The 25513-nt window shown below is 29.8% G+C and overlaps 1 protein-coding gene across 2 annotated transcripts in view; it reads left to right on the top strand.

Moving 5' to 3' along the window:
- LOC142321765 (natterin-4-like) overlaps positions 1-20638 on the top strand; it is a 77260-nt gene extending 56622 nt beyond the window's left edge. Inside the window, exons 3-5 of one of the 2 annotated variants that reach the window (XM_075360134.1) lie at positions 2653-2876; positions 17608-17751; positions 19917-20638. In XM_075360134.1, the coding sequence (XP_075216249.1) occupies positions 2653-2876; positions 17608-17751; positions 19917-20006 (458 nt within the window). In that variant the 3' untranslated portion in view covers positions 20007-20638. The remainder of the gene's footprint in view (positions 1-2652; positions 2877-17607; positions 17752-19916) is intronic. The other variant, XM_075360133.1, reaches the window with a different exon arrangement.
- The last annotated feature ends 4875 nt before the right edge of the window (positions 20639-25513 follow it).

A 25513-nucleotide genomic window follows, 5' to 3' on the forward strand; every position in this document is an offset into this window, starting at 1 on the left:
GCTACAAAATTCTTCCACATTCCCTCTACTCACCAGTTTTAGCAATTTCAGACCATTATTTTTTCCATATATAAAGAAGTTTCTTCCTGATTTACATTAAATAATTGCTGAAACATCAACATATTTATTAAGACTTGACTAAATCATACTATAAGAACCTGGATCTTGAGCATTGTTGGGCTAAGTTTACTTGAAAAGGATATTATGTTGAGAAGTAAAATTCTTTTTCTGAAAAATTTTGTCTTCTCTATTTTTGGACAGCCTTATTAAGTATACCTGGTAAAAAGGAAGGAAAAAATGAATATTTTCTTGGAAATTGATAGATTAAAGAAATACAAAAGGAAGCTTAAAAATTCCTATTTGCATGTTCAAAAATTGGTACCTCGGCTACCAATTTATTGAATTATTTTTTTAAATAAAAATAAATCAAATAATATAAAATAAGCTTTTTAAAAAAATTAAATTTATTTTAAAAAGTACTGAGAAGTAAACAACACTTTTTAATTCTTTAAATGTTAACATTTGTATACTCTGTATACAATAAAGCAAGGTGCCATTTTGCCCCATATTTAAAACAGGTTTGTTTATAGGTTTTTTAATAATTCTCTGACTTGAAGAACTTTTTTTCTGTTTCTAAAAAGTACTAATAAATTTATGCAAAATACCTTTTTAAATCAATATTATAATTTGTATTTCCATTTCCAAGATCATATTTAAAGTCAATGTTACATTGTACGCGTAACTTATGTTATTTAACATTTTATAACTTAAAATTATTTCAAAAGACTGATCATATTTGAGAGATATATTTATTCAAGAACTTGTAGTGATTTAAAATAATGTAAGAATAAAATTTCAGTTAAAGCAATGTTTTTATTACCAATTGTATATATATATATATATATATTGGTTGTGTGAAAAAGAATTCCGGGGTTAAAAGACTGAATATAGGTTTTATTTTGCAGCATTCAATACGGTAGTGCTTTATGCACAATCTTGAAGCGACAACAAATAAATTTTAGTTTATACATTCTACATCACATAGTTGCATTAGGCTGTTGTGCCACCCAACCTGTTATGAGCCTGGGCGCAGTGTCATGTACTGGATCCCAGAAATAAAACCAGACTCATACAAATGCATTATGTGCAAATCTGTAGTAGAAATTCTCCGAGTGATAAAAGCATATGTAAGTAATGTGACCAATCTTTGGAGACCAGAAGGTTTGAAAGGACACTTGCCTGGTAGGCTAAAAACAAGTGCTGAAAACATGGAAAGAATTAAATGGTTTTTCTGACGTAGTCCAAAATGTTATTATTAGATTAGTGGTGTTAGTCGTTATTCAATAAATGTTAGTCATTGACTAAACATTCCTAAAAGCACTGATCATGATGTTCACTTGCGATTGAAACTTTGTGCTTATGAACTACAGCTGCTCTATAAAATAAAACCTAACGATAAGCTACAAAGAATTTAATGTGTAACCTTATTCGAGTTCATTTCTGCCAATGAAGACTACCTTCGCTGCATTTTTTTTTATGAAGCAACATTTCATGTTCATGGATCGTGAACCACCATAATTGTCAAGCAGGGGCTCAGAAAATGTACACAAATCAGTGGAATTCGTCTGAAAGTGAATGTCTGGTGTGGCATCATACATAATCAAATCCTTGGGCTCTTTTTTCCGTGTGCAGACTATTACGGGAATAGTGTCCTCTGATATTTAGAGAACTTAGTGTTTCTGGTGATTAAAAATATGGAATGCCTAATTTCCCAACACGATGGAGCCAGAAAATGTAAGGAAACAATTTGAAAAGCGCATCAATGTCATTGGTGGAATATAAGATCATTTATTGTATCTGTTTTTTTAAAAATAAATTAAAAGTATTTTAATTTTATTTTTAAATCTATTGTACTATAAGCAGCTAATTCTAATTTTTACAAGTTCATAACATTTTTCTGTTGAAGTTTTGTTTTTAATAATGAAAGTTGATTCTTTTTCAGTTTTTCATAGTTTTTATTATATCAATTTTCTAGGAATTACATTCTCTGCTAATTTTTATAATAAAATCTACGCATTTATTAGTCATTTAGCAAAGTTACTTAAACCTGACAAAGGTACTTCAAACCTAAAAAAATGTGTTTTTTGTCACCAAATTTCTCTGATCTACATTGGATTTACAGTTATGAGATATGTATTATTTGGTTTTTCAGATCAAAAAACATAAGAAACCATAAAGTTAACCACTTATATAATGGTTTAAAAATTTCAGATGACCTCATTTCACTTAGGGAACTGAAATCCGGGCGAAATTTTTGCTAGTCGATAACTCTATATCAAAACGTTTTCAGACATATGTTTGTATTAATTTTTATATGTATTTATTACATAGAATCTTTAGCCTCGTTACCATGAACTGATTCTGGAATAATTAAATTATATTGTCTTATGTTTTTTTTTTATTTGTGTGAATATAGTATGACACTACAAAATGATTTTAAAGATTTTTTTATCTGTAAATTACACGTATGTTAATTTAGTACAGTCTTTATTATTTTTATTCCTATATTTTTATGAGGTTATAAAAATGCTCACCTTATCCTTAAGAATAAAATTCTCTTTAGTTTCTTTTAAAAAAATGTTTTTTTTTCAGATTGGCTCCACCCAGATGAAATAAAAAACACTAACTTACTGTGGGTTTGGAGCTCAGATGGTGAAGTTCCACCAAATGCTGTATCAGGAGGTTTTGACAATGAATTGTTGTTTATTGGCAGATTTGTACATAAAACAGCATTAACCCCTGGAAAAATTGTTCGATCTGCTGGTGTATGTTGTGTCCCATGGGGAGGTGAAGAACATAAGAAATCAGAATATGAAGTAAATGAATGTAAAAATTAATGAGCCTTTGCTTGAACACACACACACACACACACACACACAAGGTGAAAATTAAGTTCTTAAGAACTTAAATAATAGATATTCATTATTATTATTACCTTTATTCATTATAGTCCTTGTCTACTTCTGTGCATTGCTTTACATTGTTCTTGCAATGAATCAAATACCGGAAAAAACACTTCCTTAAAATCATCTTCTTTGCAATCTTCTGGACTGATTGAACATCTTTGAATTTCATTCTTTCAAAAAAAACTTTCTTTGTATAGGAAATAAAATAACCAATTGAATAGTGCAAAATCTGGCAAGTAGGGTGAATTAAATATGACAGATTCTTTGTTTTGTCAAAAATGGAGAAATAACAATCAAAGAATACACTTGTGCACTGACATGAACCAGAAACTAGTACCCATTTTCCATAAACTGGAGCCTAACACAATGAATTTGAGTAGACAGTCCCATCACTCTTTATATAATTTAACATTTATTTACATAATTTTCTGATAAAATTCAGAATGAATAATACCTTTAACATCAAAATATATCAGCATTGTTTTCATACCTGGGTTTTTGGTTTGTTAGATCCAGCCAAGTTGCATTTTTTTGTTGGATTGTATGTAAAGCACCTCATCACCAACCAGTTTCAAAAATTTCTTTTGATTGCAACTATTTTAATGAATTCAACAGGTGATGCAATTCATTGGTGTTGTTATTCCAGTGTTAAGAAATGAGTAACAAATAATTGAATGTGATTTTATATTTTTTAAATCTTCAACTAAAAATCGTACACACTACCTCTATTTATCCCTGTAATTTCTTCTAGTATTTAATTACTTAAAGTTTGTTGATCAACATAAAAGTTTTGAATTGGTATTGCCATTTATTATGTTCAGGAAATTGAAGGACAGTCTATCTGACTCTCACCTTGCTTTGAATCATTTTTCCCACTTAAACAATTTTTCTTGATACTTTCTTCACGATATGCGAGTTTAAATATTTCAAATATTTTGGTAGCTGTTTTACTTAACGTTTCATTAACTTTAATTCAATGTTCATTTCATTTCACTTTTAAGCTTTAGCCCAAACAAAAAGTAAACCTCACCAAAAAAAGTTTACTGTTTGTTATTTCAACAAAACAGATAGAAACTTGTACACAAGTTTCAACTTGTGTGGTTGGAACTTTCACAAACTATAACAAAAGCTTTTTTTTAACAACATGTTGTCTTATCTCTTGTATTGCTACCTTCTTCTTTATGCATTGGACAGTTTCTTGATCTTGCTGAATGATTCCCATGACAGTTGATGCAGACAGGTTGATCCTTGCATGGGTGATCAGGATGAAGGAGTTCACCATGAACACAAATCCTGTTTCCTTGTGCAAGGTGCCACTATATGTCCAAAGCATCACAGTGGAGTTGTGATGAATGGATGGATAAGCTAATCTGTGAAAGCCAGCCTTTAATTTTTCTGTCCACTTTGGCTGATTGAATGTCAGTACTGCGACACAGAGGATAGAACTTCTCCATTGCGTCAGTTATTCAGTCGTCGACATGCTATAATTCCTTGTTCATTTAATTCCTAGATGATATGATTTTCATAGCAGTAGAGTAAGTACCTGAACACACCCTTCGATGTGTTTAGTATCATGTAGTTAAACCTCAGTGGCCTTTCCCTTTGCCTTACCTTCGGTTTCCTTGAGATATTTCTTTTCCATCTCAAGATATCTCGTGGTTCTTTGCTCTCGAATTCTCCTCCTTCGCCAGCTGGTCAGGGCTTTAACTTCCTGATGAGCTCACTGCACATCCCACCTGTCTGAGAGGTTTAGTCCATACCACCTCATCCCTGTACGTTCTTCTATTTACTGATGGCACTGAAGTCATCATTGATGAGCCTTCATCAACATCTATAGTGACATCTTCCGACTCATAATTAAGATTCTCACATTTGTCCTCCGCTACTGCTCTGTTCCTCTCCTCTTCTTCATCAATTTCCTTAGCCCGGAGATCAATCTGTTTTGGAAGCCATTCTATCTTCCTCATAGTCTTTTACTTTTTAGCCAGTTTTTATTTACTTCCTCCTGGCTTCTTCTGCTTCATATAACGTTAGAGGATCCCTCATTTCTTTGGTAGTTATAGTCCTGATAGGACCTATGATCCTTCTGTTCGTATTTTCCTCTCAGTGCAAAGGTCTGTGCGCACATTCCCCTGCTTGTGCCAGTGTATCGGTGACATCCGCTTTACTCTTTTTTTTTCTCTCTCAATCCTTTATGCTGGTTAACAGCATCTTCCATTATAGCAACTCTGTCCTTCCTGCGGTCCTCCTCGTCTAGATCAACATACACGGCAACTTCCTTCTTCGTTTGCGGGCATTGTATCCTGACCGTGCTTTCTGCTACGTATTTCTTTGGTAGAACAACAGCACTGACCACACTGTGCCAGTTAGCATTGTAACACATCACTGGCAGATTCTTTTGTTGTCACACAATCAGTCTTCCTTACCTTCTTGGTCTTCACACAATCATATGCTATATTGTGTGGGATATGGTCGTCGCCATCTACCAGTTTGCCGTTCACGACTGGATTACCTGGCCCAAGGTGATTATGCCCAGGAAATAAAAACTGGGGCATAACTCAAAATTTATTTAACAACTTAACAAATGCAAAAACAAACAACAAACACAAAATCAACAATAATCAACAACACGAGCTGCAGCAGTCAGATACAATAAAGCCAAGGAAATAAAAGAAAACTTAAGAAAGCCAAAACAAACACAAAACTTATAAACACCTTTTCATATTAGGCCTCTGGACATTCAATATGTTAGAAAGCGTGCGCAGAGGCAGCAGGATTGTCCCAGGACTCACAAATCCCCTACCATTCCCATCAGATGCCATGTACCCACCGGTCTACCTCACATGGAGAACACTTTCTCAAGCATCTTCCATGTGGGGTCATGAAACTGAAGGGAAGATAAGCCTGACAACTGCATACGAGAGAAGCCAGCCCCAGCTATATATTCTGATACCATGCACAATACACGCACCTAACATCACAGAATCCCCTACCAAAATAGCACGGATTAAATAGATATATGTAGAGTTCACTATCTTTCAATTTTTATTTAAGCGATCATATGAGTTAGAATGAATGCTGCAAGAAAAGGCATGAAAATTTAGAATGTCTATTGTACACTAAGTATGCATCCGATAGAATCCAGCTTCTGCCATACATATTCTATAAGACATTACCTATATTATCCCCAAAGGTCGATGCTTCAAACACAAAAACAACCAAGTTGAAAATATTCACAAAAATAACCATTTTTAGCAGTTTTTCCAGATTTTCTCGGCAGGAAATGCATCAATCAAAACATAAAGTAATAAGGTCTCATTTTACAGATTTTGCAATTTTTTACAACTTTTGTGTTAAATGTATTGTCATTACTCCAACGGTTTTCATTTTATAAGAAAAAAACGAAACAACATACTTTTACACAAAAACATTGTGTAAATAATTGTTGCACCTAGATATGAGTTTAAAATATATACGTTTTCATCTACAAAACATAATTCAAAATATCTTGCAATTGGTTTCTGGGTAACAATTTTGTCACAAATCTAGTTCTTTTTGAGTTCTGTTGACTGGTCTGTTAGATAAAAATACAATTTAAACACAGCATATAGTATCGTAACAAGTACTGAAATATTCTTTCAGATATAAAAACCTGTGATGTAGTGAAACCAAGCTGCTAATTACCCAAAACTATTACAACCAAACATTCAGAGTCGTGATGAATCGCATCATTGCTCTTTTAATGTCGTGATTTGAATTTCCTTTTCTTTCCATAAATGAAGTATTTCTTTTAAAAGGAAAGGAAGAGAAGACCATACCATTTCTGTTGAGATACTCCAGTTCAATTTTAAAATTTGTAGTGGCTTTGCAAATGCTTTTTGGTTTTGTAAAGTTTTCTGCAATTATATACTTAACAAGCTTGATAATAGAATTTAGAAAAAAAGTTCTAATTTAGTCAAATTTGTTTTCTTGAAACATATCTAGTTTATTTTATTAATCATACATAGTGAGATAAAATCAATGTGTAAAAATGCTAAGATGATCTTAATTTATTTAGTATTCATCAGCCTCCAAAAAAATGGACTATAAAACAGCCTGAAGTCAAATTTTCACCATTTAGCTGTTGCTCCTTTGTTGCCAATTGCATACCTGTTGGATTCTGTAGTAGTAATACATGTTACCATTTATTACTATTGTGAATTATATTTACTGATAACGTTTGTTATTTGATGTGCCAGAACACCAGCTTAATGTAAATTTTGGATTAGTCTTTTTTAATTTCTCTTTGGCCTTCTATAGATTTTCTGATTGCATTCTAGTCTGCAAGCCTGGAACTCTGGTTTTTCTTAATCATCAGTAAAATTGTTTTCATTCTGAGTGAAAAGATGACACCAGATTGTAAAAGGTCATGATAGCTATATAATTGAATGTCTTTTTGACTTCTGCTGTTCTCACAGGTTCAGTTTTGAGGTCTGCTTATTTTTTATATTTATTAATAATCTGATTAAATAACTTAGATTTTATTGCTTTCATATTTTTGCTGGTGATTTTCAAATTTTACAATTTCTCATTGGAGAATGTGCTGGATTTAGCTAAAAAGCTAAATTTTATGTAATCTTTTTTATTAATTGGGCTAAATCTCATAATCAGTAAATCAAAGGCTTTGGTTGCTGGTTATTGTATTCTTCTCTTATGTACACTGAATATGCACCCCCTTAGTCATTCAGATTGAAAAAAATGAGTTTGCATATTCATGTAACTTAAATTTTTTACTGAGTATTTGCTGGTAATTTTAAATGGTTTATTACTTTTTACATTCTTTTCTTTAACTTACAATGGTTCAGCCATGTTCTCAAAAATTGCAAACTTAATTAAACTCATTTTCCGACATCATACAATGATAAAATTTCAGACAGCGATGTAAGTTGGGTGACAATATAATTTTACAGTGTTACTTTCATCTATTTCTATATGCATGTATGAATATGCTCATGTAGAATACAATAAAATCTTGAGGATGGAAGCTGTATCGATAAGATGTAGCTATCGATCCGATTGATTTTGACTCGATTCAATATGAGTAGATCAGGTGGCTGTTGAAACGGATTTTAACATAACTAGTGCAAATTTTAATATAGTACAAGTTTTAATATAACTAGTGTTCACTTTACCTTCTAAAATTTATGTACGCTAATCATCTAATTTAGTTATAAATAACTGGTATCATTTATAATGCTGGCCTCCGTGGCGCGAGTGGTAGGGTCTCGGCCTTTCACCCGGAGAGGTCCCGATTTCGAATCCCCAATCAGGCATGACATTTTCACACACGCTTCAAATCATTTTCATCTCATCCTCTGTAGCAATACTTAACTGTGGACCCGGAGGTTAAAAAAAGAAAAAAGTAATCATTTATAATAATGAAAACCAATTATCCAGGTTAAAATGTAGAATAAACCTGCATGTAATATTTTTGTTTGTTTGCTAAAGAATTAAAAAACAACTAAAAGTATAAACTTGCTTGTCAGTTTAAATAATTATACAATTAAAAAAAAGGAAGATACTGGTAAAATGAACACATTAAGAAGAGATTTTATAACATAAAATATGCATTTCAAATACCCAGTTCCGTGGAGAAAATAATGGAATAATATAATTCCTCAGAAAAAGTAATTTTAATTAACATTTTTAAAAGAAACATTAATTTACGTTTTAAGTATGTAATAAAAATTTGTTCAATGTTTTGTAGATATATACCTTAGCTGATATTTAAAATCTCAGTCGGACTAATAAATTCATTAATAATATAATTAATTAAATAATAAAGCACTATACAAGCATATCTCGAAGTTCTCCCAGGACTTTTAAAACTTATTCTACTCGTGAAAATGATGGAAAATGTCCATTATAAACATGTCCTAAAATGCTTCGTTTGCGAGTTACGGCAAGTGAAAGATTTCGTTCGAATTTCAGTTATCCCGGTGAAATGAGATAGTACTGAAATTTTTAGAACGCTAAGTAAGAAAAAGAATTAGTGATTTCTTATGATGTTTGACTTAAAATCGAATAAAATAGGTCCCAGAACCGTTTCTGCAGGATTTATTCGTTGTTTAGGTTATATTTATTATTTTTTTTATGAATTATAGTTATTTTTTGTTAGTATTTGTTTATTTGGTTGTTTTTGGGATATCTGGGGTGAAAACTAATAAATAAATTATAGTGAAAACCCCTGTCTTTAATGTTTGACGTAATAACTTTGTTAAATGGGTACAGACACATAGAAATTTTTAAAAAACTTGTAGAGAATTTAATTTTGAACAAAATGGTGTACGAGTAAGTTAGGTTGAATAAAACAATAAAAATTTTAAAAACTTCTAATTTTATTTAGAAACAGTACACTAGACCCAAGTGCATTATATGTAACATTTTGTAATAAATGTTCAAAAATGGGCAAGATCAGGACTATACGGAGGTTGAGCCAGTACTTAAAATTTGAGTTTCTGGAGCGTTTCAGCAGTATGTGGAGGTGTATTGTCGCGCAAAAACACAACACGTCACGTGTACGCTCAATGTTTTCCTCATTTGTGGCGGTGAACGGTCGTCCGGCTCCTTCGTCGTGCGTAACACTTGTGCGACCATTTTTGAATTTTTCAATCCATTCGTAGACACTCCGTTGCGGCAACACACTGTTCCCGTACTGTACCTAAAGTCTTCCATGAATTTCGGCCCCTGATACACCTTCCGACCACAAAAAAACGGATCACTGAACGTTGCTCTTCTTTGGTGCAAACAGAAAGCGGACCAGCCATGGTTAACGGCAGGGCAGCGATAATGGAACTAACCTAACAGCATCAAACCTGCACAGACATAACAACAATTAAACCACGCATGCGTCATCTACGCAACACGACAGTACTACCAACATAAACAAAAATATAACTAAATTGCGGATAATAATTGACATGCCCCTCGTACATACCGTCCTTTGAAGTAATACCTGAACGGTAATTCCCAGAGGCTAAACAGGAAAAAGAAAGAAAGAGTGTTGCACGTTGCTGATCAGCTGTTATTATTTGATTGCCAACTTTGAAATAATAATTTTTCAAAACCTAATTAATTTTATTTGTGTCATTAATGAAAAAATTAGTAAGTAATTTTTATTTTACAGCTGTGGTGTAATTTCCAGTTTTTTTTATGATTATAAATTTTTCAGATCAACAAAAATGAATTTAGTTTTTGTTTACATTAAATATGTATTTTTCCATCGAAAGTAATAATGTACTCTTTCTAAATAAAATTCGAATTTTCTAACTTTTCTCTGTTTAATTCAACTTCCTTAGACCATTTTGTTCAGAATTAAATTTTCTACAAGTTTTATTTAAATGATTTTTGTGTTTATTACCAATTTAACAAAGTTTTTGTACGTCAGACATAAAAAGCAGGGTTTTTTACCCCAATTTAATGATTTTCACCCCAGATTTCCCAAAAACTGCTGCAGAAACCGTTCAGGGACCTATTTTATTCGATTTTTCAGGTCAGACATCATAAGAAATCACTAATTCGATTCCTTATTTAACGTCCTAAAAATTTCAATACATTTCACCGGGGTAATTGAAATCTTTCACTAGCCGTAGCTTGCACACACAGCATTTTAGGATGGACATATGTTTACACAGATTAACTTTTTCCATTATTTTCACGAGTAGAATAGGTTGTGAAAGTTCTAGAAGAACTTCGTGATACATTATGCATGTATATAAATATATAAAATTGATAAAAATTTCATTTAATTATGACCAAGGAGTAGAAAATTTAAAAAAAATTAAAACATGCTCATCTTCAAAAAAATAAATAAAAAAACACAAGCAAAATAATCTGTGTTTTGAAAAAAAAATCGTTTTCAAGAAAATTATTTTTTAAAAATTGCTGTGAAAAAAATTACATTTATACTTGTATGACTATTTACATTTCCAGTTTTAATTTTTAGATGATTGTACTTTGTTTAGCAGTATGTCTTTATTCTTTTATTTATTTTTTGTTGGAATACACTTAAGTCATTTTAAGTTTTATTTTGTATTTTTTCCATTTTATTGCTGCTTATTAGAACTTTACTACTTGGTAACAAACTAAATAAAAATCACTGAATGAATCAAATAGGGTATAACAAAAAAATTAAAAGCGAGTTAAAAAATGTACTACATTTTAGTATTCCATAGCAGTCATAAAATAAAAACAAATATTTATAATTTAGTTGAAATAATTTAAAAATTATTTTAAAAAATACTAAAGTTAAAATAATGAAAAACAGAGTAATTATGAATTTTAAGTTTTCAAGAATATAATATTGTGTAGGGAACTGATTTTAAAGCTAGAAAATTTTCCAAGTATTACTTCTGTTTGTGAAGACCCTATCTCATTATTCATGTGAATCCAAACATCAAGAGTCATATCACTTCTGCTTCCTCTTATTAAAATAGATATTCTATTTATTTTTAAAATAGACATTAGTTTTATAATAATGATACAGCCACTGTGTACATTGTACTTCAAGCAAATTATATTAAGGAAATTGTCAAATGTGTGTGATATGTTTGAAATGAAAGTTCATAAACAATGTAATAAATTAAATTACATTCTTTTTTTAAGCAAAATACAACTGAGGTGAGAAAATTTTAAAAAAACATTTCTCTAAAGGATGGATAGATCATATCTCCTGATGTATTTTACACTCTGCAGCTTAAATTTTCCAAGACAAAATGGGCCCTTGAGTTACATTAAATAAGCTGTTCAACAATATCAAAACAGAGAGGGCATACTTGTATATATTCACATACTGTCATTGTACATTAAGTACTAATTAATGTTAAATATATTTTAATTGTTATTTTTTTAAATATAAATTTATTTTTATTTCACTTTTCACACTGTAGTATCAATTTCTCATCATCATTAATAAAAGGGCTATCATTAAATCACACCAGGATTTAGTTGACAGGAAATTAATATATATTTTTACATAATTATATTTAAAGTTTTTGAGTATATATTAAAAAAAAAGATAAAAAAGTTTCTCCAGAAAGAAAAAATGTTGGAAATATTAACTTCATAAGAAAAAAAATAATAAAGTGGCTATTCTTTAACGAGGCATTAATCCACAGCATTGAAAATTACACAAGGCAGTTTAAATTAAAGCAATAGCGAACATCAAAAATATATGTGGATCAAAGACAGAAGAATACTCATATTTCCCAGAAAAGCAGATAACAGTAAGGCATTGAACAAAAGATGTTCAGTGAAATAACAACAACAAAAGGTGTACAGTGAAGTCATAAGTGAAATCATTGTATAGTATGTTTATTATTAATTTTTGTTATAGTAATTGTCATATTTTTTGGGGGATTCTGAAGATAACATTCAAAAAAGTATGGTAATCCTTATTTTGCACTAAAATATTATCTATTCTTGGATTAGCATAAATATAAACTGGAAAATAATTATTTTAAATTTAGAACCTTATTGATATTAATGAATATAGTAACTGTATAGAAACTAAGGATGAGATTAAATTATCCAAAATACCTGTTAATCTACACTATACTAGGAAGTACAGAAGTGAGCTATTGCTTTAATTAATCAAAGTGATTTTAATAGTTGACGGAGGTAAATATTAAGCAACTTATTTATTTAAAAAAAGTGGTTTTAAAGAGGTTGTGAAACTGTTTTATGTAAAACTGATACGTATAATTACTAGGATAAGCTGATAAATTTTGCACATTAGCGTGCCACACGGAGACAAAAGGTACTATCGAATTGGGCGTGGCAGCACATAATAGCTGTTATCCCTCTTTACAAACCTGCGGTAATGCGTTGAAATCCGTTTACCGGTTTGTTTTCAGTAGCAGTTAAAATGGAGTCTAGTATGATCAGTATGTCAACACGGTTAAAACAGCGTGATCGAATTTTTAACAGGAGAAAATGTGAATCCTACGAATATTTTTAATCGTTTAAAAGCGGTTTAGGAACGATTTACTTAAAAGTGACCCACCCAGTAACGCATCGCTATTCAGTTAGACATATTTAAAGGACTAGGCTATATTATCGAACAATTGGGTTACCGTAAAATTTGAGCACGATGGGTACCGCGCTAACTGACGGACGAATACAAGTGTGTCGTGTCGAATGTTGCGAAAAAATTTTACAGCGCTATCATGCCGAAGAAAACGACTTCGTTTTCATAATTGTGACCGGGAATGAGACGTCATTACCACCCCAAAGAAAAAAGGCAAAGTATGGAATACAGACGTTGCGAATCGCCAAAACCTAAAAAATTCAAAACTCAAGCCTCGGTGAAGAAACTCTTTTTAACGTTGTTTTGGGACGTTAAACATGTATCTGGAACATGGGATGACTGAGAACTCCAAACGGTACATTGAGACGTTAAGACACCTTAAGACGCGTTCGAAAAACCACCATGCCCGTAATCATGCTGCATGATAACCGCGGCCTCATACATCGCACGCCATTTAAGAGGCTCTCTGCAAGCTGAAGTTTGAGCCTATTCCACGTCTGTCATACTCGATTGAGATGACATTGTTTTTAAGATGCACCTTAAAAACAGTAATTGCAATTCTTTTTAAACGTGGCATATCCCATTTCTGAGTTGAAACTTACATTTTATTTTGAAAAATCAGGAATACATAATTTTTGTTTTTTTTAATCAACCATCGCCATTTTTCTGTAGGGGTTCTATCTCCCCCCAACCGGAAGGCCACCATACCCCACAAGAAGGCGTTATCGCCCACTTTGAGAAGGAATGATCTAGACTAGGGAAACATGGAATTTGATGGGAATTAATGATTTATTACAAATCTTATCTTCGATTAGATAAGATTAAAGTCTACAAAAATTCTTTTGAAGAATTTTTATAACATAGTAAAATTATGATATAATTAATATTATAATTTACTTTAGTAGTGTATTTAACCCTTAACTGGTATGGTGAAAAAAGATCACACATCTGGCTAGGTGGGGTCTTTTTTGACCCCAAGCTTTTCCTCCCCACCGCAAAAGTAGTTTACTAATTTTTTTTTTATTTTATACATTATTTACAATATGTTATTTTAAAATGTTACAAGTCAGAGTATTTTTAACTTTTTCAATTAACACTTTTTTAGAAAAAATTACAATAAACTTTTTGTTGTAGACCCAAGTAAAACAGCTTTTCTTAAAAAAACTAAAATTATTACTAACTTAAGCTCTATATTTTTGTATATTTTAAACACATTCTTTGGCTGCTATTAAAAAAAATAAACAAAATATCAATTAATAGACTGAAATCTAACATGAAAACTTTGATGACAGCAGTAACATTTTTTTGTCATTATCTTTTCTCAGCAGTTTTTACATTTTATACAGACTATTTTGTTATTGCTGTGCTCCTTGCAAACACCTCCTGAACATTTAGAACACCTTTCGGTGTATTTCTTGTCCTTGGACACAGATGACACCTTCACCTTTTTGAAGGGCATGGATCTTGTTCAGACTTGCAAGTTTCTGTAACCTCTTTACCTCTTCCTAGACTCTAATATTACAGATCGACAGGTAGGTTCTATTTTTGAGATCAAATGTTTGTTTATTAGTTGTCTTCCAAGTGATAAGAGAAATTCGTGCCTTTCCATACAACCAATTGGATTGATAACATTGAATACAATCCTGAAATTGACTCCCACAATATTCATTATTACATACCAAATAGCCATCGGCCACTTTCTAGTGCGACGACCTACAGAATACACAGTACATTTTTGATCTAGACTGTTTACTCCAACTTTGGTCATATTGTAAAAATCTATTATTTCTGGTTTCTATCTTCTCAATTCTGGAAAATGGATTTATCATGATGTGTTGAAGAAGTCAGTATTACAGCGTGAATTTTTTTTTGGTACGTAGGATACAAGAGTTTTATCTGCTGTGAAAGCAAACTCACTGGTGTGTAGTTTACTTTTTTTATCAGGCAAGAAACTGCAAGGAATTTCTAGTTTGTTTTTTTTTCATGGTGCCAACATAAGTCAAACCCTTATTTTTCAGTTCATCAGAGAAATCAGATATAAAGTCAATATTGGATAAACTTTCATATATAGTCTGTCAATTTCACTTAATTCACTTCTTAAATTGTCTGTATCCGTATTCACTTGACAATTAATTCACAAATCAGCAATAAGTAACACTTGAAGCAATAATAGTAACTTCAGCAAAAAGGTGATGTAATTGGCATGGTGGGGTCTAAAACTATCCCAGAGGTTTCTAATTCGGTAGCAGGAGGCAGTGCGTTTCTGATTTGGCTGCCATCCGACATAGACTACTGAACTAGGAGAATACCCAAAAAGTCAGCTTCCTGGCTTACTAACCTTAAAAATATATGAAAAATATTTTTCTGGGATCAAAAAAGACCCCACCATGCCAGTAAAGGGTTAATATATATAATTAACATAATATAATTTCAGGATACATCCTAAAAAAAAACGATCATGAATTTAGGTTTAAATGTATAATTGGTTTAAAAACGCTGTTGTATGTTTCAGTACTAAATGTTGAATTAGAAATTAAATTTATTATTCTCCCTAATATTTTTTCTGTATTAACGTAGATTCTAATTGCACAAATGACGAATGACTTATTCACTTTGTATAATTATTTCTGCTGCAACAGTATGGCTGTTAGTAAAAGTATGGCTGTGAGCTAAAGTCTAAAGTATATTTCTTTGAGACTAAGTTTTTAAAAATATTATTTGTAAATAAACTATTTAAACAATCAACCTGATCTACTCAAGAAGTATATTTTAATATAAAAAGCAATCTGCAGTGGTAAGTTTATTGCAACTACCAACTATAGACATTCATTTTTTCACAACAAAAAAAAGACTGGTATATTGCAAAGATTCATAACTAAATTAGAGGATTAAGTAAGTAAAAAAAAACAAAAAACACATAATAGACATTTAAATTTTATTGATCTATTAAAGATAAAATAATTATTTAAAACAATTTTTTTCATTTAACCTAATTTTAAAATAAAATCCTTTATGTTTTTGTTTTGACTCATAACTTTAACAAAACACAAAATATAATATTATTTTTAAAAATATATCTTGGCAGATCATACGTTTTAAATAAAATTAACTGTAAGTATTTAAATTTACTGTTTTAATTACAATGAAGGTAAATAGTTTTATGGTGTTAATGGTTGAATGTAAAAGATTAGTATTATTTCTTTACATGTTCTTTAATTAATAATTAATAAAACTCCATACATGCAAAATAGCAGGCTTAATAAAAAATTTACCAATTTATATAATATAAAAAAGTTTTTTAAATCCATGAATTTAGCATCAGTTATAAAATACTGTATTAGATAGTGTGGTATCATTATTGTGTGTAAAATCAGTTAATTTATTTTGTCATGACAACTATTAGATTTTACATATAATGATAATGTATTATCTGACAGTACTTAATTGCTGATGATGAATCTATGGATGAGAAAATTTTTTTATCCTATATTAGCAACTGGTGCAGAACTTTCGGAGATTTAAGATTTTGAACAAATGAACATTTACATTTTTATTTACATCGGTAAATTAATAAGTTTATATTAAGCTTACTATTGTGTTCATAGGTGGAGTTCTATTAATAATATAAAAAAATTGCATATACAAATGTATGGTATGTTGTTAAAGTATATGAAACTTATGCAAATTACAAATTATGACACAGATTTTAAATTTTATTTCTAGATGTGATAACTAAACAGTACTTAATTTTGTCCCTTACGTGTATGAGATATAACATTCGAATATTTTTACATCAATTGTGATATGGTTTCAAAATTACAGATTCATTGGTGGAGAAAACAAAAACATTATCCCTCATGAATAACCTTAAAAAGATTTTCACTGTGTTAAATACAATGATCAGGGCAGCTGTTATATTATCACCTAATCATTTTGGCAATGATAAGAATTATTAAGGTATCAAGTTATACCTCAGTGGTGGGGGTTGTATTGTGGTAGTCAACCATTTTGTTGGTAGATGTTATCCATTAAGCTTCAGTATCGGCCAGTTTAACTTCATGTCCAAATTTATTACTCTAAGAAAGTACCATTTCTGCAGAAAAGCTTAGCTCACATATATTAACTTTTGAAACATCATAAAATATGAACTTTGGCAAGTCTCATACATGTTCAGTAACCATGTCTTGATTTTTGTTCTTCCACACATGCCCATATTCAGACCCTCCCCCTGCATTGATGTCGGAGACCAATTGATTACTCACAGTTCCACCACAAATGAAATGTTATCTCATTAAATGATAGTTTTTTCCATTACATTTTATGTTGAAGTCATTAAATAGATGAATGACGTTTATTATAACTTACATATAAATTAATAAAAGAATATGCTTGTTCATTCTGGATGTAGAATAAGTTATAGCAACTTTCTATTGAGTATATCAAACAAAATTACTCTAATAAATTATACTAAGGACTACCCTTGAACTTAAAAAATAAACAAATAGAACTAGACTGCTTTCATTTAAATATTGTATTCCATAAAAAAAATCTTAACCGATTCTCTGTGGCTGTAAGGTTCTCTGTGGCTGTAATGTTGTCTGGGTACCATGTTCTAAAGGCTTAGTGCCATCAGAGGCCTTACCTGCAGGAAGAACAGAAAATGGTGAAGTATTATATATTGGCAGAGTAAAACATCATGGAGCCACTGCAGTTGGAAAGGTAATTGTTACAGTATGGTAAAGCTAAAAAAATTTTTTTTCTAACTTAGACCTTTGACAGCATGCTGTTTAAAAAAATCAGACTGTACAAAAAACCTTAATGTATTACCATGAGTAGCATTATGAAACTAAGAAAGGTAGGCAGTACTCAACATACTGTAGTAATCTTAGCAAAAAAGATAATAGTAATTATTATCTTAAACAACAACAATAATACCTTGACTACAGTGTTTATCTCATTATTTTTTACATTTTTGAATAACAGTACATATTCAATATTGTTGAATGCATATTTAGATGTAACCAAACATTTTTATTTCTTAGATTTCCAGTTACCTACATAATGCATTGAAAACTGATATAATTCAAAAATTAAATTTTTTGTTAGTAAAAATGAGGATGTTTATACTTTTGAATAAAAAGAATTTTTTTAGTTTTTAAAATCTGCTTTTATTTAACTAATGAAAATATTACAAAAAAGTGCCAAAATTTCACTGTTTTGAAATTATTGAATCAGATTATAAATTGTTTGAAAAGGTTTTCTAATACAAATATATTTAAAGATACATTAAAAAATTTCACTTTCATATTAAATCAAGAATAAATGTTTTATAATAAACTCTTTGATTAAATTCAAATAATATTTTATGTTGGTAACGATGATTTATAAATAAACCTGTTTTCTGTTCACGGTAGTGAATGTTATCATGGTACTTTTATGTTATCATTTATTTATTACATCTGTCAGCTACATTTAATTATAGTAATGCATATTGAATGAATTTTTAGCAAAAATTCACAGTGAAATTTCATTACATTTTTGTAATTTTTTTATTAGTTAAATAAAAGCATATTTAAATTTTTTTTTCTATTTTATACTTTTTAGTCTCAGACTAAAAAATTATTGTCTGAATTAGAGGGTGTATTATTATGAAATTTCACAGGGACACAATCTCAGGGAAAAGTGGTAATTTATTACTTTTAAACATATATTGTATAAATGATTACATAACTCTATACAATACTAGATTGATTTCTTCAGAAATACAATGATGTAGCAAAATGAATAACTGACTCAACAAATTTGTTCATAAATCTAAGAGCAGTGATTCACCAACACTGGTTAACAGCTGTCCATGTATAACCCATATTTACATTACAGGCTACACATTTTCTTGCATAGCAGAAAGCACTGCTGACTTTCATGTGCATGCATGGTTGTTTGAATTTTGTGTTATTTGCAAACAACAAATTGGTATGAAAATAAATTGTTTTTATGGAATTTTGTTATCACAATGTATTGTCATCGACAACAAGCATGTGTTCAAAATTTTACCCTTCTATCTCATTCAGAAGTAGGTTAAATATTGCTGAAAAAATTCTGACCATCCCACCATGCAATATAGTGCACAGAGCAAGTTAAATAAAAGCATATAGAAAGAGAGTTATTATTTTTTATCACATAACTTAATTTTCATCAAGGAATTAGTATTTATGTTTATTGTGTTACTATTTATACAAGCTTTTGTACTTAACTTGACCTTTACCCAGAGAATAGTTACTTCCAATTTTTATGGTGTTGGCAGGGTCATTGTAAGATGTTGCCTTTTCTTCATCTACCACAATGATGATGACTATGACGACCTATCTGGCCTAAATTATGTAAATCATTTTTAAGAAGCATTTCATATAGATTACTCAAAAATGTTGCAATAATGTGTGTTGTAATAAAAGCATGCTTTACTAAAAATTTGTACACACTCATATTTACATTTTATGAAATAAAGTACACTCTGAAGCAGCAAATTATACTTGAAGAAAAAAAAATTATTATCATATAGGTCTGTAATTAATGGATATATGTCATATATAATTGCTTATTTTTTTTCTTTCAAGAACATAACTTCTAGGACAGGACCTAAGTATATGTATTAGAACTCCAATATGTTAAAACACTAAGAGAAGATGTAATAATCATGAATGAAGTAGATATTAATGGTTACACAAAGAATAATATTGAATCTAAAAATCAATTATATTTTTGTTTGAAGTATTAGAAAATCTTGTACTAAGGGTGCAATATTAAGGCATTACATGTGTAGAATTCTTGTATTATAAGAAGTTCCCCAAAAAGATAAGAAAATTAATTATTTAATTTGTTTTCAGGTCCAGAGATCTCATCATGTATGTTACATTGCAAATGATGGATTGGAAATAGCTTATGATAAATATGAAGTATTGGTTGTAAAGCAGTAATGAGAAAATATAGACTTGGAAAAATAATGAAAATCACTTTTCTAAAATGATGAACAGAATTTATTTAAAAAATTACTTGTTGTTTATTATTTTAATCAATAAAGATAAATTTAATGACCGCACAAAAAAAAATTTATTTTTAACATAACTCAACATTTTCAATATCATCTATACTAAATTAACTTAGACCATATTATATTATTTGTATAAAAATTCAGTTAGTGTTCACTATCAAAATAAATGGTATAAATATATTGAATTATCATTCATATCATTAATTGTCATTACAGTTTATAGAAATACAGTTATTTTAATAGATTGTTTTCTAAATAAATACACACAAATAAAAACATCTTGAGATTATAACAAGTTCTTTGTAACATGTGTTTAGTACAGTACAGTATGGAAAATAATTTATAAACGAATTTTGTACAGCATTTATATATTAGTGGTATTTCAAATATCTGTTGTTATTGTAGTGTTTACTGAAAATATTGTTTTAACACTGAAAAATGAGGTTTTCATTTACTCTATATATTCATGTGAAAAGAGTAGTCTTTTGTAAAAATGTATCAATTGTATTTTATACTGCTAAATAAATATAATACAGAGTGATTGTATGTAAAAATGAGTATTAATTATAAATTTTATGAGATGAATTTTTTGACTTCTTCTATTTTCAAATATCTCATTTTGTTAGTGTCAATAAAGTTATTAAATTATGTTGCTAACAAAATTATTTGGTTGTTTGCTACACTTGAAAGTAGTAATTTAAAATTAAAATATTATTTATTCATTCATTATTATATCTTTATGTTTCCAAAATATATTGGCTTAACCAAAATAAAATGTACATGAAAATTAATTATTACTGGAGTGAAATGATTTTAGAGTAAAAATAAACTATTAATTCTTATCTGAAATTATTTAAACAAAAAACATACATTTACATAATATTTGTGTATTTTTCACTGAATACACCTTTTTCATAATTGGTTGCAAATGTCTGTCTAAACTGAAATAAAAATTTGTCAGTCAGTAATTGCACAATTATTCATTTTACGTATTCAGAACTACAGCTGGGTTGTTAACTTCCCTTTGTTATGAGTTTATTTTGTTCTTTTAATTAGACCTCAAAAATGCTTATGCACTTATTTTAACGGGAAGCTGAAATCGTAGGTGAAAAAAATGACAGTTTGTTAAGAAATTGCCCATCTATGTAACAATGGATATTTGTAATTAATTTGAATTTTTCTAATACCATTTACCCAAAAATTTGTTTTCAAATGTGAAACTGCTTACATTTGTCAGAATTTTTGTTTTTTAGAGTACAATAGTGTTATTTTTCTACATAAATATACTCAAATTTTGTATAGTTACAGTCAACATAAACTTTAATGTTAATCATTTGTATCTACATACCTCAACTAATCTTACAGTTTAACCACACAGTTAATTGGTTAACTACATAGTACATTGGTTTGTAGTATAGTTTTACGCATTGTATGTGGATTGTTCAATAATTTTAAAGAGAAAAATGACTGCAGAAAAACGATAATTTAATCAATGACAATGGAACTAATGCTACCTTTCAAAATAATCCCAGCTACATTTAGGCTCTAGTCCCATTTTCTGTGAGCTTTCTTATTGTTACCAAACATGACAACATCATGTAAAATGTTTTTGAGGAGCCAAACAAAAAATTATCTAACAGTGTGATATCAATAAGCATACAATGTGTAATGTATACCACATAAAAAAACTTTTCTTTTAACTTGAAGGAAATTATTTTTATTTATAATTTAATTTTTTCATCACAGAGCTTACAAAAAGTATTTCCTAGATTTAACCTATAATTAATTTTATCATAGCTATTATTATAATTTTATTTGTATTAATTTTATCATTCTTTTGTTGTAATAATTATGGTTGCTGTCTCTCATACTCTCTACTAGGTGGCAAAGCCAAGTAATAAGCATGCACACGTACACACACACATTTTGTTTTGCATTAAATAAATATTTTATTCTGATCAGTACACAACAAATAATACTGAGTATATAAACAGAAAAAGTTAAAGATAATATTAATAATTGAAAATTAAAATCTATAAAATAATAACAATTAAATAACTACAAAATAAATAACACTTAAGAAAATTATGTGTATGTTGAATGGAGTGCAGAAAATTTTTCTGTAAATGTATTTTTAATCTAACCCATAAATAACAGACGTTTAAAACAAATGACAGCATTTTATTAAATGTATTACTCTAAATTAATATGAGTAATTTCATTTTATAAACTGATAAATACACTATGTTAACATATTAATGCTATTACATGTTATAATTACTTGCTAGTAATATATGTTTTTTTATGCAAGTGAACATACAAAAGTAAAGTGAACTACAAAAGTAGTGGTAACAATAAATTATTTAAAAAATAGGAATGAAAGTGAAATAAACTATACTTCCTCTCTCTCTTTCTTGTTACATTTATATGTCCAAATATGAATAGAAAAGGTGGTGTACACCTTTTAATGAGGTACACCATCATTTAATGAGGTACTATTTATGTAAAGTGACATTTTACAACATTTTTAAGAGACATTTTACTGAATCGCAGTATAAATTATTATTATTATAATGGTAGAGCAGTATATATTGTACCCTTTGATTGTATTTCTTGGTTTTATGTTATAACCATAAAACTGTTATTGAAAAAAGTTAAGTGTGGTATCAGTTGGATTAGTTATTAAACATTAATAAATGTCTACAATAATTATTATTACTATTAACGCTATACAGATGACCAACATTTTATAAGATAGAATAAATATCATGCTGATTTCAAATGTTTTTTTTTTTTGTATTTGGTGTGTTAACGTCATTAGGCAGAACCAATCAGTTTTTCTTCTTGATTCACTGATCTTTAAGATGAGGTCTGTTTACTATAAACAGTTCATATAAATCTTTTGTAGTAGTTTAATAATAATAATTTATTGTTCTTGCAGATTTTAACAGTGTTATTACTGAGCGTAATCAAAATTATAATATAAAATATAAATATTACATTTTTAAATACAAATAGATTATTACATTATTTTGTTGAGACAATTAGATATCTACAATTTTTTCCTCAAAACAATGAATAGATATGTAGAATGTTTTAATTACAGTTGTTGTTTAATCTTGAGTCGAGTGTGTACCTTCCCAGTTTTTATATTTACTGTTAAGTCTTAAGCATCATTAATGTCAATAATCTAAATGGACTCATAATTTGCATGTCTCATCAGAGGATCACTATTGGCACACTATTTAGGCATGCACCAGCCTCAAAGAGTATCTTGGAAAGCACTTATGTTGTGCAAGGCACAACAGTGCAATGTCTCCTGACCACAAGCCACTGTTACAATCAAGGATCTTACCCTAGTCCTACTTGCACTCTTTTAAGAGCAAGAGTCATAATCTGTGATTGTGTGTTTGTCATTTCATCATATAATTGATCCAGTAGTGGCTAATAGGTATTGAAAGCAATGGAAGGACATTCAAGCATCTGGCTGCCTAGGGAGGGTTTTCAGGTTGACCTTTGAGGCAAAAAAATGAATCTGAAAATGTACCAGACTAGAGACGAGTAAGGGGTTAGTTGTTATTCAGACAAGGAGATGACCTGTGTTACTTAGAGTTTCCAGCTATTAACAAATTGATGTAAAAAATGATTCTAAGAAGAAATGAAGGCCCCGCATTGTAGTAAAATATTTAGTGTTCAAATAGAAAAGATTTGGTGTAATGTTTTATGTTTCAGACATACCTCCAAACATGATACCATGCATCCAGCCAACTCCCATCATTTAGATGGTATTTTACAAGGATATAGAAAGAATGATATTTGATGCCAACTGGGAAAATGAAGAGATGTCAAACAAAGATTATTCAATATCTATAATACAAACAAAGATGGAAAGGTTTTTTCACATGACAGACATCAGTAATATATGCCTCATGAAAATGACATTCAAGCAATAATGTCAATTTGCAATTGAAGTTTTGAATGAAGGATATAATATCCTAAATCTCTTCCATAACTGTAGATGAATGTGAGTTGGTTAACCAGTGGACACCATCGCACATTGGTAAACATGGAAATGAGATACTAGATAGTACTCTATTGAAAAAACCATTAACAGCAACTCCATGATAATTTATATTTAAAAAAAAAAAATTAAAACACTTGATGATGTAAGGTGGGGAGGAAAGTTTCAATGTGTTATTAGAGAATAAGAACTTGAGAATTAGTTATTAGAGAATACTTGAGTTAAATGTGAAAATGTTAAATTTGAATTAAATGAAGCTAGAGGCTTTTGGAGTACAAGGTTCACTGAACCTCTAAAACTGCATTATGATTTTTAATTTCTCAGAAGAAACAACAAGTTTTTAAAAAGAACAGTAGCAATATTCACAGTATTAAATATTTGTTAACTGAGGAAAGTTAGAAAATGAGCTCTTTTGGAGGCAGGATGAATATACTTTCCTTCCACAAGATATACTTTTGTTATATAAACAGTATGAAAATGAAAAGTTAATATTGGAGTACATAAGTTTTTTTTTCATTTAGGGGACTAAGCCCATCAAGCTAATCTAGTGATAGAGTCATTGTAGATCACTTGTTTACAAGCTGATTTTCAAAGTCAAAGACTCTGAGATTTAAATCCTAGTAAATGTTAGTTGCTTTTATATGGCTTTCAATAATAGACAATGGATACCAACATACTATGATGGTTAAGGTTCAGTTAACCACACATTTCAGGAATGGTTGGCCTTAGTCTGAACAAGGCTGCACCTCATTTATATATCATATATATCATCTACATTGGGCCAAAGGGGAGTTGCTTATTGTTCACTAGTTGAACAAACTGAAACGTACACATTTTAAGACTATTATATATTTTTGTGTTTTCTTATATTAAAACATTTTTCAACAAAAAAAAAACTTATAGTATCGCAATATTTATTTGAGGAAGCTGGATGCCAGAGTCCATTGGGGTAAGAAATACAAGACATTAATGAAAGTAAAAGACATTAACTATTTTCACATTTCATGTTCAATCTTTCCTAATGGCAGAATGTATTTTGAAATAGAATAGTTTAAATGTACAATAGCTTCTTTTTTTTTAAATTAGAGAAGCTGTGGATTAGAAAATCATGAGACAACCAAATCTAAAAAATCCCTTTCGGCACGTCGAAAGGTGGAGGTAGATTTCACTGGTGCTAAGTAGGGGATAAAAAAGATTTCCATCTTAAAGTTAAGAAAATCTTCAAATTTACTCAATTGGACAATGGTTGCATGTCGAAAAATGTTTCACATGTTTAGCATACAAGCCCCATCTTAAACTTTCAGCAATATTTTGGTCATCCTTGCTGTAAGGATTGGTCATATCAAAGACTGTATTTTATCCTGTAATATCCTGAGGTGTGGTGGGGTATTACCAAGAGGGAGGGGTAGTAC

The sequence above is a fragment of the Lycorma delicatula genome, chromosome 3, assembly GCF_047948215.1.
Source record: "Lycorma delicatula isolate Av1 chromosome 3, ASM4794821v1, whole genome shotgun sequence".
NCBI lineage: Eukaryota > Metazoa > Arthropoda > Insecta > Hemiptera > Fulgoridae > Lycorma > Lycorma delicatula.